This window comes from Egretta garzetta, unplaced genomic scaffold (assembly GCF_000687185.1).
Source record: "Egretta garzetta isolate BGI_Z169 unplaced genomic scaffold, ASM68718v1 scaffold163, whole genome shotgun sequence".
Classification (NCBI taxonomy): domain Eukaryota; kingdom Metazoa; phylum Chordata; class Aves; order Pelecaniformes; family Ardeidae; genus Egretta; species Egretta garzetta.
Window position 1 is genome coordinate 1274629 of NW_009259308.1, and position 13155 is coordinate 1287783.

Here is a 13155-nt window from a genome sequence, read left to right on the forward strand (position 1 = left end):
TGGAAATATTGAGCTAGTCCAAACAACACTGATAAAACCCAAGGACTGTGATGAAATCAAGTCTAACAAACAAAAGAAGCGTAGGGCACAGAAATGAAAGGCCTATAGCTGGTATGCCAGAAAAATGCTGACCTCAGTTAAAAGCCATTACTTAAAACTCGTCCTACAATAGGCGTCCAAAAAGTGTGAAACTTCCATTATCATTGATAACTCTATCACCACGTGGAAGCCCAGGATTCACTGCGACATCACTTAGCATTACTGCCTTGATCCCGAGAAACAGACAGAGCAGATTCACTGAAGACGACCCAAATTACATCGTTGCAATATCCAGCTTTGATTAAGCCTTGAAAAACATCTGGAATACAAAACTTATGTTCCTGCTGTCATCCATTCACTATATACATTTTAATCCCCATCCTTTTTAATCATTTTTTGCTTTCTGTTTAAAAAAAAAAAAAAAGAAAAAAAAATCTGGCTCAACCAGTCAAGACAATCTTTTGCAACCACCAAGCCCGTGACCAGAACAGCTAACAGCAGTGCCTGAAACAGCCTAATGCTGTTACAACTTATCACCAGACTGATAAGATAATGCTCTGTGCCTTTCTCCAGCAGAAAGATTTCAAGTTAAAGTCTGAACCAAAACCAGAAGCTGCATTCTCCCTGCTTTGGTTTTTTTTTTTTTTTTTCTTTTCTCCTGCATGAGCTCTGAAAAAGAGCAGCTTCAAGCCAGGCCATTTAAGCTAACTCTGGGGGAGAAAAGGAAAAAAGCAATTACCGTTTCCCAAATTGTAAGAGTGTCAGCTAGACGTTCCCTTATGGTAACCTTCTACAGTTAACAAGAAAGGAAAGAAGGAAGAAAGTTAGTAAAATATAAAGAAGCAAACAGGATTTTATTTCAAAATTCTTTCACTGTCTTGTCTTCTTAATCTTTACTAAAAGACTAAGGAAGACTTAGATGGAAAACGCCTGCAATTTAAAGCAGACTCAAGCATCCAAGCTAGACATCTGAAATAACGCTGAACTGCTTAATGCTGCATACTGATAGGATTCCCAACAACGTCTTGAATTCTCTAGCCCATTTGTTCCATTAAACAACACAACCCCACGTTGTACCAGTTCCTAGAGACAAATACTGTCTCCTTTGCACAAAATCTGTCATTGCTGTTTGGCACAGACCAACAATCAAACAAAACTATAGAGAATCACAGAGTCGTGGATGTTGGAAAGGACCTCTTGAGGTCATCTTGTCCAAACCCCATGCTCAAGCCAGGTCAGCTACAGCAGGCTGTCCAGGCCCATGTCCAGTCAGGCTTTTAAATATCTCCACAGATGGAGACTCCACAGTCTCTCGGGCAACTTATTCCTGTGTTTGGCAACCCTCTCAGTAAAAAAGTGTTTTCTTGTGCTCAGATGGAGTTTCATGTGTTTTAATTTGTGCCCATTGCCTCTTGTCCCATCAGCGAGCACTACTGCAAAGAGTCTGGCTCCCTTGTCTTTACTCTTTCACACATTGATCCCCCTGAGCCTTGTCTTCTCCAGGCTGAACACTCCCAGCTCTCTCAGCCTCTCCTAATATGAAAGAGACTCCAGGCCCTTAACCATCCAGTAAGTCTGTCTGTCCCAGATGATGGCCACACCAGGATGTGGCCTCACCAGTGCTGAGTAGATTAGGACACCTTCCTCAACAGCTCGCAATGCTCCTCCTGATGCATCCCAGAATACTCTTAGCCATTTTTGCCATGAGGGCACATTGCTGTCTCTTGGTCAGCTTGTTGTGCACCAGGACCCCAAAGTCCTTCTCAACAAAGCTGCTTTCCGGCCAGTTGGCCCCCAGCATGCACTGATACATAAGGTTATTCCTTCCGAGATGCAGGACTGGGCATTTCACTTTGATGAACTTCATGAGATTCTGTCAGCCCAATTCTACAGCCTGCTAAAGGCAGCTTGCAGTTTTAGCACATTAAGGTAAAAAAGTAGAAATCACTGGTTCACCGTAACTTTCCTAGCATGTACAGAAACTGCGTAGCACTTGATCTTCACTAAGAATTTACCTCACTCCTCAGCACACATTTTCCCCGGGAAAGAATAAAATAATTGTTTCCATTTTCCATCCCCCAGAGTATTTGACATGAAGTCGCAAAAATAAAAGGTATCAAATTAGTCAGGTCCTAGTTTATAAAGTAAACTTTATGGGTAAGTCTTTGCATTTGTAGAGAACAAGCTAATTAAATCTTTCTAACCAACTACCAATGTACTGTTCCACACCTCTTTTGATCTTTGCATATTAAAGTCACTTTATTCTGTACACAAGATCCATTTATACAGTATTAGCATATTGTTTTCCTGGAATATGTTTTAAGGACTTACTGTATGGTAACTGCTATTTCACTCTCTTAGTTTGCATAGCTCTGAAATAACATGTGCATACTCTAAACTTACCTTTTCTTCCTTTTTTCTCTTTTTAAACAGACATGCTTCTGATGAAGCACATTCTCAAAGAGGCACAATCCCAATCAAAGTCCCCAGTTCAGGTGCTCACCCAGGCTGTGGCCTTATGGGAACAGCATCCAGCATCAAAGAAACAAGCTGCTCTTTGAAAGAACATGTATTCAGGTCCTTGGCTAAATAAATAAAAATCCAACAACCTACTTCCAATTTTTACTCCTTTACAGGATAAACATATATATATATATATCACTATCTGATCATAGGAAACCAGTTCTATAGATACAACTTCTTACAGAAAAGAACGAATCCCCACTCATTACCTTCGCTGCACACCTCAGAGTTTGCTCTGCTACACAGGCCTCTCCCCTGCATGAGACAATACAATTCAGATCGACATTGCTGAAACCTTGGGAAAGTCCTAAACTAGCAGGTAGTGCCATTATTTAAGAATGACAGACGATTCTCTATGGTTAAAGAAAATTGCTGAGCACTGCAATTCATAAACCTCTGCTAAAGTTGGATGGAGCAACAGGGTGTCCGCATTAGGAAACAGCCACAACATTTATGTGCTTTCTGCAAAATGCTTTGCTTTTTTATACAGGCCACCAAGAAATTTGAGCCTTCCTGTATTGCAACACAGTGCATTACAAGCCTGCGGATACACATAAAAGTAAGTGGAAGATGAATGACATGAAGATTTGTGAATTTTCTAGATTCAAAATTATAAGAAGCTACTGGTAACTTTGAATGCCTCACTGCTGTGTATCCAAAAATCAAAACAGACTATTACAGATTATCTTAAGAAACCAGAGGTCCTTTACCAGTCATGCAGCCCTTCTACTTTCCTTCTTTTCCCAACTCTTTTTTCTTGCCACACATCATTCCTGTAACAATATCTAGATTGAGAAAGAGCTCCATGTTATTTCTAGATTTTGCAAACTGCCAATTTACAATACATTTTCTAATCTTTTGATTCTGTTCACTGATGGGAGAAGGGGGATTTTGTGTCCTTATTTGTGTCCTTTCTGGCAGAGAAATAATAATAATAATAATAATAATAATAATAATAATAATAAAAGAACAGCTCTTTGAGGAGCTTGTGTCAGCTTCATTGTCAAGACAAAGGTCACTGCATTCCTATTCATGATGACCTACAACTGTACCCATTTAAAGACTTCATTATGCTATATTAGAGGGACTTCTTTCTCAGAGGTTTTAATTTAGCTTCATTGTGAGAAGAACAAAACATGCAAGCATCAGAATATGGTGTTAAAATTAGTAAAAATTGATTATTTTCACTACCAGCAGTCTTACTCCATTTGCCATCCATTCCTAAGACGATGTCTGTGAAGTAGGATTTCCAGAACCATGCAAAACAAAATATGAAACTATTTTTACTATTAAGTGCCACTCTAAACTCCAAAATAAATAAATAATCAACCTAGTGCACCCACACAAAAATGATTGCCATCTCAAAAAATCCAAGTTCCAACACCTCAAGATAAGTAATTGGTTTAACCTTCATCTCCCCAGACTATTATTAAACAACTATTATAGAAGTAAACCTGGAAAGAAGTTTTAATTAAGAATGCTCAGGAAATAAACTTTTAAATCACCTACATGTTTCATGCAGACTTAACTCTACACTAGGATCACCAAGTGTACATGTTTAGTTACACGGTTTGATGGACCGAGTGCATGAACTGCTTCACAATATAATTTGACGTAGCTTTTGAAGGTTGACAAATTTCTTAAGATAAACAGGTTGAGTATTTTTAGTAGCACATCTCCACTGATTACTGTTGAATAACTCTCTGGACTAAAGCTGGCCAGACCTGAGATAGCAGAATTTTGGCACAGATACCTGCATTTCACTTTCACAAAGCAAATCAATACTTGGAAATGGCAGGTCCTCAAAAAACCTGGGTGTTCTAAGAAATGGAGCTTGCTGCGCTGTCTCTCACACTTCCAAATCATTGACTGCAGCCCAGCTGCAAAAGGAAGGCCATGTTCTCTCTACCGAGGCTGCATAATTGCCTACTGCCCCTTAAGACATGACGGGGCCATGAGCTTCTACAAGTAAATGTGTTATCACCAACCTGACCAAATTCCAAGCAGACAGCTAACACAGTGTAAACACCCTCTTCAGCTGCATAAGTTAATCCTTATTAGTCTTGTTTTCCAGTATTACCAAGCACTTTCTAAGACAGTATATTTTTCATTCTAGAGATCCATTTTGTTTAATAGATAAGAAGATCCATAGGCATCTTTTACTCACCATAATTTAAAGCACCTCAGCAAAACATGCAAGATGTTTTATTACACATCTCTGTATTTCCCCATTACAGGATAGCAAATTAAAGTGACTCTAAATCTCGTCACTCATGGAGTTGCATATGGATTTCTTTGTAAATTCTACCCTTCAAAATGGGTCTCTGCCTGGTTTTATTCCCACTCGTCTCAGAACGTAAGACGAACCAAAAAAACTCTCACCTGTGAGATTTTTTCCCTTCCAGAAAAAAATATTCAGAATCTTTGGGCATCCCCACCATCATCAATATAATTTCTGGCCACGTGCCAGCACCCGCACACATCATGTCCCAGTCAAGACTTTAGCCTCCTATAAGCTGGGAAGAGAGTACAAGCAAAGACGTGCACACTGTAAGGAGAAATTGTGGGATTAAAAACAACCAGTCTTCTGGCCTTTGAGAAAAATCAAAATGAAATCTCTTTTGCCAACAGCACAAAGTAAAGTTTCCTTCTGAACAAGAACACAGGAATATTCTATCAAAGGTGGCACATGTGATGCTACAGAATATCTGATGCTTGCTGCAGATCCTGCATAATGACCATTTTATGCCTCATTAGTTCACAGGGTGTTTTTTGATATTTGTAGCACTAAATAAGACACTATTTAAAACCTATTTTAAGGTAAGATAGAGTATATTAAAATAATCAAATAAATATATTCTTACATTAGTTCTTAATCCTTCCTTCATTTTAAGTCTGGCTAGATAATATTTTATCAAATTTCACACCAAGTCCTCAAGTATGCAGGCAGCTTTCTAGTGCAGCGTTGCAGCGTTACTTAGGACAGCCTTGGGGTTAAAATTAGCAAACCCACTGGAAATTTAATGAATAAAAAAGAAATTATTGAAAAGTATCAATATGAAAATACAGTAGAATGCTGTATACATTACTATAAAGATTATGAATCAAGTATTGTAAGTTTAAAAAAAATGCCAGAACTAAATCTTCCTTTTAATCCTCAGTTCACCCCATCTTGTATGTGCATCGTGACAGGCTGATTACATGATGACACAGTGTTTTTTCCAAGCAACACTGCCTTGCTGCTAGTATCCACAACAAATGGGACAACACCACACAGAGAATGAAGCAGGACTATGCTTAATGAGGCTGCAATCTGCAGCACCTGGTTTCACTTGTTGCAGATGCCAGATTTACAGTGAACGGAAGAAAAGGGAAAAGACAACCTGGTGATTGAGGCTCCTGAATGTCACCTTAGAGAATTAAATTACCCTATGACTCTGCCCCACAGCTTCTACTTGATTCTAGACAATCAGCTATTCTGTGTTTACTAAGCTGGTAACCCACACAGACACAGCTTGAAACAGCAGGGGTCTTATATCAAGGAACTCAACTTCAATCAGTGTCAAAGAGATGAAATTCCTGTACCTATCCTTCCAGGTCATAGGTGTCAAATGAAACTGGGCATCCAAAAGTAAATTTTTAGCATCAGTATCTATAAAATCCATAAAATTAGACTATCAATATAAGGATATGAAAAAATAAATTTCTTTTGTAATGTAGCCAGATATTACTGCCTGTGAGAAAACAAACAATGCTGAAATAAATCTGGGTTTTAACTGCAATTGCAAAAGGGGACACAAAAAACATATTTTCACCAACATGGATAACAAAGTGTATCGTAGCTTGTTCATTTGCTAAACGGGGTATATGTAACCTGTGTTCCAATGCTTTGCACAATACTGTACCTTATTTTCTTAAGTGATCGTAAAAAAAAGGGGGGGGAATTAAAATCACTTCAGAGTTTTAAAAGTGAAGATTCTGCAGTTCACATAAGAAGCCAGAAAACAAATTCCAGTCTCATAATAGGCAACATATGCCCCCATATAGGACACGTTAGAAGAAAATGCCACTTGGACTAACATACCAAACAAATGTAATAGCCTGATCTGTTATCCTGGAAGGGTCATCTCTGGTGATATAGCCACCAAATTTTCAAGTCCCTGAACAGAAAAGCATTTTCAAAGACTCTTAACTGATTATTATCAGATTTTCAAGAACAGTGATTCAACAAGGGACACCCATCAACCTAGTCTAAAGTCCTAGCTCCAAGGATGAAAAGGCCAGTGGAACAAGAAAGTTTTCTTCCCTAGTCTTATTTTAGGAAATACGTGAGCAATTTTTGCAGAAGTTTCCCAGAGAAAGACAGCATGTGGAGCGTGAGACACACAAAGCCTGGAAAATTCCAACCCAAATGGTTAAAGCTGGTAGTCAGCAGGGGCTGAAAACAGAATATTCCATTTTAAAGTGACCTAACTCCCTTCAACACGTATAGTAAAAAACAGGGAGGTGGCAACTTACACGTTCTTATGCGTATCTTCTCAGGCATAACAAACATTTCCACAGTCACAACTGCAACTTCACATGAACAACACTGATTTCTAGTTGGTGGGAAAAAAAAAAGCAGAAGCATCATTCAGACAAATGCACTGTTTTCATGCATATAATATTGGGGGGTGGGGACCAAACAATTGAAACATCAAAAAACAACTAACGGAATATGCTGAATTATTCCATTATCTTCTCGAGGTCTCCATGAGGCATCACGGTTTTTCACCTGAAATTGTGATCTCCCTTCGCACTGTGGTATTTTCACATGTTTTTCATTTCACCAATTTCTTACTCGAACATTTCACAAGTCTGTGTCCTATTTAAATAATTCAGCAACTACTACAAATTTTAGCTAGCTCTTCTAGATCATCTGCAAGCAGGTCAGACATGCACTTTTAATGGTTTGGGGCATACAGACACATTCACAATTCAGGGTACCATAACGCATTTGTTCCAAACCAAAAACATGATCTGTGAGATACTATAATAACAGTTTATGTACAGTTTTCTATCATCATGTATACCAATTCTTCTTTACACTCTTGTTAGTGGTAGGGAACAGGTCATCATTCCCCTCCCATGATTCCTTTAAAAAAAAGCAAAAAATTAAACCAGGAACTGAAGTGGAATAAAAATTCAAGGGCCATTTGACTTTCCTTTTTCCTTCTCTCACTGCTACATACAAACATATAAAATTCCAATAATTTCCCCCCTCAGATTTTCTGAAATGATTCCTAGCAAAGTCTTAAATATTAAACATTTAGCATATTTCACATCTACTTCGGAAGGTTTTTGTCCTCATTTGCTTTTCAGCATGCCAACAATTTTCCTCTTATCCGTGTCATTGCCTTCATTCAAATTGCCATATTCTGTTCTTCGATGCTCTACTTTTCAACCATTTTGTGATTTGAGGACTGCTATTCTTATATTCACATGCAAAGCTGAAGAAAAATACAGATTAAGGAAACCCACAAACCACCTTCAGATTACCTAAAATGCTTTCAAGTATTTTGTTCTAATATTATTTTTAATAGGCTTCCCTTATAACGCAGAAGTTAGAGCAAGAAAAAAAAAACAACCAAAACCCAAAAACCAGATAGAGGACTTTCTAAAACCTTTACTTTGAACAAAATTGTATTATATATGTGTCATTCTGGGTTTCCAGCAATTACAAAATGTCTTCAAAGTTAACAATACGCAATTTATATATTTTTAACAAAAAGCATATATAAAAAGACACAGATTTAAAAAGATGAGGTTGTATGAACAGTTTAGCTTAAGGAAATTTGTTAGTTTTTGCCTTGGAAGCTAAAGGTACGGGAGCGAGCCATGATTTCTAAATTAGTGCATTCAGATTATCTGACCCAAAAAGGAACTGAAGGAAGAAAACAAGCTCAAAACATGCCAGTAAGTTATATTATTCCCTCTAAAAATTTAATCTCGTAACATTTCCTTAATAGGTTCTCAAAAGTGTCACTGGATAATAGAAGTGATATCTTTATGATTTTGTGAATAATGGGTTTTATTAGTATTAAGTTAAAGCAAACAGCCAGAACAATACATATGCAACTTCTACTACACACAATATAAAGAATGTAAATTATAACCTCTGTAAAACAAAAGAAAAGGTACTGAAAAAGCCAACACAGTGGTTATGGACTATTCCATCCCTGATAACAGGCCAGCTTCTGTGTTTAGGGAACAGTTGTTTGTTTGCTTATTTAAACTGAAATAGGGTGAAATACATAATCAAGTATAAAGAAAAAGTTAAAGGAGTTACATGGATTCTATGAGAACAAACTCTAGATTAGTAAGGAAATAAAAAAAAGGTAATTCACCTAGTAAAAGAGATTACAAGTAGGCTCAGGTTTCAATTTTTAGTGAGGGACAACGGGAGAAATTACCCAGGATTTTTTGTAACAGTTCATTTAATAATACACCACTTTCATAACAGAAGTGTTTTACACTTGCACAATGTTAATAACTTTATTATACATGGAAGCCTGTAATAGGCTGATTACACAATAAGACTGCAAACAACCACTGGTACTTTCCTGACACCAGAAAAGTACGTAAGACTGAAACATCACCAAGAGTACATAAAAAACCATCAGCATAAACATCACCAAAATTACATTAAAAAACTAATCAAAAAATACATTTGCAAAAAGTGGTTTAGAGCAGTGCCACTGCCTTTCAGCAGCTTTGAATGGCCACCAGTATTTCTAGCAGGTTTCCGTGGCTCCACAGGCATTAATCAGGATTCACATATAATAAATAATGTACCACAAAATATACATAAAGTAAGGCAGTAATTCCAAAGAAAAGTTCTGTTGATATTAACAAGCCACTCAAGTTCTCCTTTCGTAGTTGATGCCATCACCAGAAACCTTTGACGGAATTGCAGCCTTAGGCCCTAACAGCCTGCAATGAACAACTGCTGCAAACCCCTATATCTGTAAAGAGCTCCAGTGACACCACTGGTACGCTGCTGGGCACAGGGGTCCATGTTAGCTGATCCTGATGCAGGATAGGGGCCTTAGTATGTACAATTGGGAGTATATTATTTCTTATCGTACATGGAAACCTTGACATAATTCTAAAACATGTGGGTGTTTATTGTTCATAACGTGATGTCATAAAGACATCAGAAAGTACATAATAAGATAAGCACTTTCTGGAATGTAAATCTTTTCAAATGCTAGCTATTAAGTTGGGGTGAGGGAGTGAGTAGGGAAGGAGGGGAAGAAAAGGTGTAAATTAAAGGGGGGGGGGAACCAAGATCAAGTCCACAGGAATTGGGAGGACAACAAAAGAGGGGGCACCTTATACACTAAAAGAACATGGAAAAGGGGAATAGCAACAGACCGACTTTTTTGAACCATGTATAATAAATAATGTATCCCAAAAGCATATCTGGATTACGACTGTAGGTTCAAGTTGGGGTTCTAATGACATGAACCAGATGCACGCGTTTTGTTCTCACGGTTTCTGTCAACAGAATCTCTTTACAGAATTACAGTCTTACACAGGAGTTCTGGGGACATTATTGTTTATATTAAAGCTACTGTTCTGGGCTCTTTCTACAGACCCCAGAATCCTCCACCTGCCTGGAATGAGCGTCACCTGGAAGAACAGGAGTACTTTAAAAACAGTGAGATTTAGGTAGCAAAATTCTTTCAGATCAGCCCAGACTTAAGAGACAGGAATTTGAAATGTCATAGATCCCTTCCTTAAAAAGCTGAGATATATTTGTCACTATCTGTAAATTGGAAGTTCCAATACACTAGTGGTGCATAGAATTCCCATGCTTCGTTACACTTTCCTGAGAGTAAAGCAATTAGAATAAACCTTAGTCCTAGGAACAAAGTTAATTTTTTTGCATTTTAAACTTTTGGGCTATTCCCTGACAATCTATATAATGTAAATTTGATTGCTAAACATTGTCACTTGAACAAAAATGCTATTTTAATCTATTGATTTTTGATTAAAAACCATAATAAACAGATCTAAAAAAAATCACACTAATAAAATAAACTAAATATGAAAAGTTGCATTGAAAGGGCATGTTACATTATTCTTAATAGGACCGTGTAGAAACATTCCAATGGCAGTGTTGTCAAAGTAAAACAGAATTACTTTAAGAAGACCCCACAGCCTGGTCACAGTCGGGACCTTACCTGTAACTCTGGCTGGTTGGGGTTTTTACTCGTGTACTACATGGCTCACTTACATCAGACATCATATTTGTATACCCTGAGAAATCTGACACCGAAGTCCTTACTCTATGGTCCACTTCTCCATTAGAGTTAGTGATAAAAGTCATTGGCACCCTGCTGCCCGACTTAAACTGAGAACCAAACGCTTGTGCAAAGTTCTCGATCTGGTAGGTTGCTCTAGGCTCTATGTCCTTCTGAGGATCTATCTGGCTAGTTAACTCCTGAGACGGGATCTGAAAGCTCGTTGAGGATTCTAAGTTTTTCTGTTCCTTCTGGCCAGTCAGTTTCTGAGATGTCGACTGGTAGTTAGATGAAGTCTCTAAGTTTTTCTGCGGATCAATGAGATCATCCAGCTCTTGAGAAGGAGTCAATTGTTGATGCGTAGCCTCCAAAGCAGACAAGTAAAAGCCCGGTTGAGATCCAAGCAACATCCCAAACGGAGGTTTTGGCAACGCAGTTGGCAACACTGAGGTAACGGATTGGCTGAAGCCACACTCAAGGGGGGATGTAGTGTATATCTGTTTGTCTTGAAACAGAGTGTGGTTATGGAGAGTTGAAGACAAGCTAACAAATTGGAAACTGGGTCCAAAAGCAAAACCAGTGCTATTGGTTGTTCTTTCAAAGGCTTGCTGGAGGTATTTGGAGTATTCTTGCAACATGCTTGCCTTATCATTTGAAACTGTCTGAGAGTTAGGGCTCAAGTTTTCTTCCTGAACCATCTCTGAATGTTCTCCTGAGGTGTGCAAGTCCACACGCTGTTCAGTTATACTGAAAGGATCTTCTTTCTGGCCTTCTGATTTATGAGAGTACTGGTCCAAAAGGCTCTGTAAGACTTCATCAGGAATACCAGACTTGTCATGGCAAGACTTTATTTCACTATTTAAAGACGCTGAATCAATAAGAGATAATGGAGCTTCGTTATCCATAACACTAACACCTGCAGACTGGATGACGGACTGCTGGGAAGTCATGTGTCCGACATTAATTGAAAAGGCACTGTTACTGCTTGCAGTTTGTAAGTATCTTCTTTTCTTTGAAAACTGCATGGCATCATCATAATTGCTACTTATTTGACCTGGTTTACCACCTGTACTTTGGAGAAGGCCAATGGTTTCTACACCGGTATTGGCTACTAGGCCTAGAGAGCCACTCTGTTTCCCGGACAGTGGTTTTTGCCCCAGAATATCTGGCAGTGGCGATACAAAATTAAGGTAGTTTTTGTCTGCCTGTTTTCTGCTTCCTTTTTTCAAGATCAATTTTGGCACCTTTTTCTGAAGCTCTTCTACGCCCGTGCCAACTAGACCACCACTGGAAGACACAATAGGAATATCAACTGCATAATTTGGCATGGCCACATTACTTGTAACTTGAGATTCAGTTACTTTGCTGCTACACTTATTTCCTTTGTTTTCAGTGGATATACTTTTTGTTTTACTTTTTCTCCTTGAGGAACTTGTATTTCCCTGAGACAACGCAGCCAAGCTACCCATGCTATTTGATGATCCGGGCTCCATTCCAGCACCTGCTTTACCTATGGCTTCACCACATGTTCTTCTGTGCTTCAACAGTCTATCAGTCCTTGAAAAATACTGCTGACAAGTGTCACATTTGTATGGCTTTTCTCCGCTATGCGTCCTCTTGTGTCTTTCCATGTGGTACTTCTGGATGAACTTCATACTACACTGGTCGCACCCAAAAGGCTTCTCCCTGCTGTGGATCTTCTCGTGTCTCTGCAGTAAGTACTTCTGGATGAAACCCATGCTGCACTGGCTGCACTGGAAAGGCCTCTCCCCCGTGTGAATGAGCACATGCCTGCGCAAGTGATAGGAGCTCCTGAAGGCAGCGCTGCAGTGTTCGCAGACGTGAGGTTTCTGACTGGGGGACGCAATGGCACCTTCCGCATCTCCCACCAGGGGGGGTTTGGATGAAGCGCTTGGCTTCCGCTTGGCTTTGATTCCCTGAGTTTCTGGCTTTGGCCTCTTTGCCTTCTTGACCTGGGCATCGTGCTTTGGCTCACCCGAGCTCCCAGGGGCACCCTCGCCTCTGCCACTCAGTAACAGGTCTCGGTGGGGATGCTGGTGCAGGTGGTGAAGAAGGCTGAGGTCCTGAATCACACTCTGGCCGGTTCCTTCCCCGCTGCTGCTCCCCAGGCCGGGCGCCCTCTCCTCCCCTGCTCCCCCGAAGAGCCCCCCGTAGTGGTGATGGTGCTGCGGCTGCTGCTGCTCCTCCTCCTCCTGCTCGCTGGGCTTCTCTTGCTTGATGCTCACCAGGGACTGCAGAAAGCCCCAGGGGCTCCTCTGCGAGGAGGAGGGAGCGGAGGGGAAAG

At 39.5% G+C, this 13155-nt stretch overlaps 1 protein-coding gene across 1 annotated transcript; it reads right to left on the bottom strand.

Moving 5' to 3' along the window:
- Positions 1–8980: 8980 nt before the first annotated feature.
- On the bottom strand, positions 8981–13150 carry ZNF281 (zinc finger protein 281; the record flags this gene model as incomplete). The annotated part of the gene is made up of 1 exon (XM_035891740.1): positions 8981–13150. A coding segment is annotated over one exon (2364 nt), but the record flags the coding sequence as incomplete, so codon positions are not given.
- Between the last annotated feature and the right edge of the window lie 5 nt (positions 13151–13155).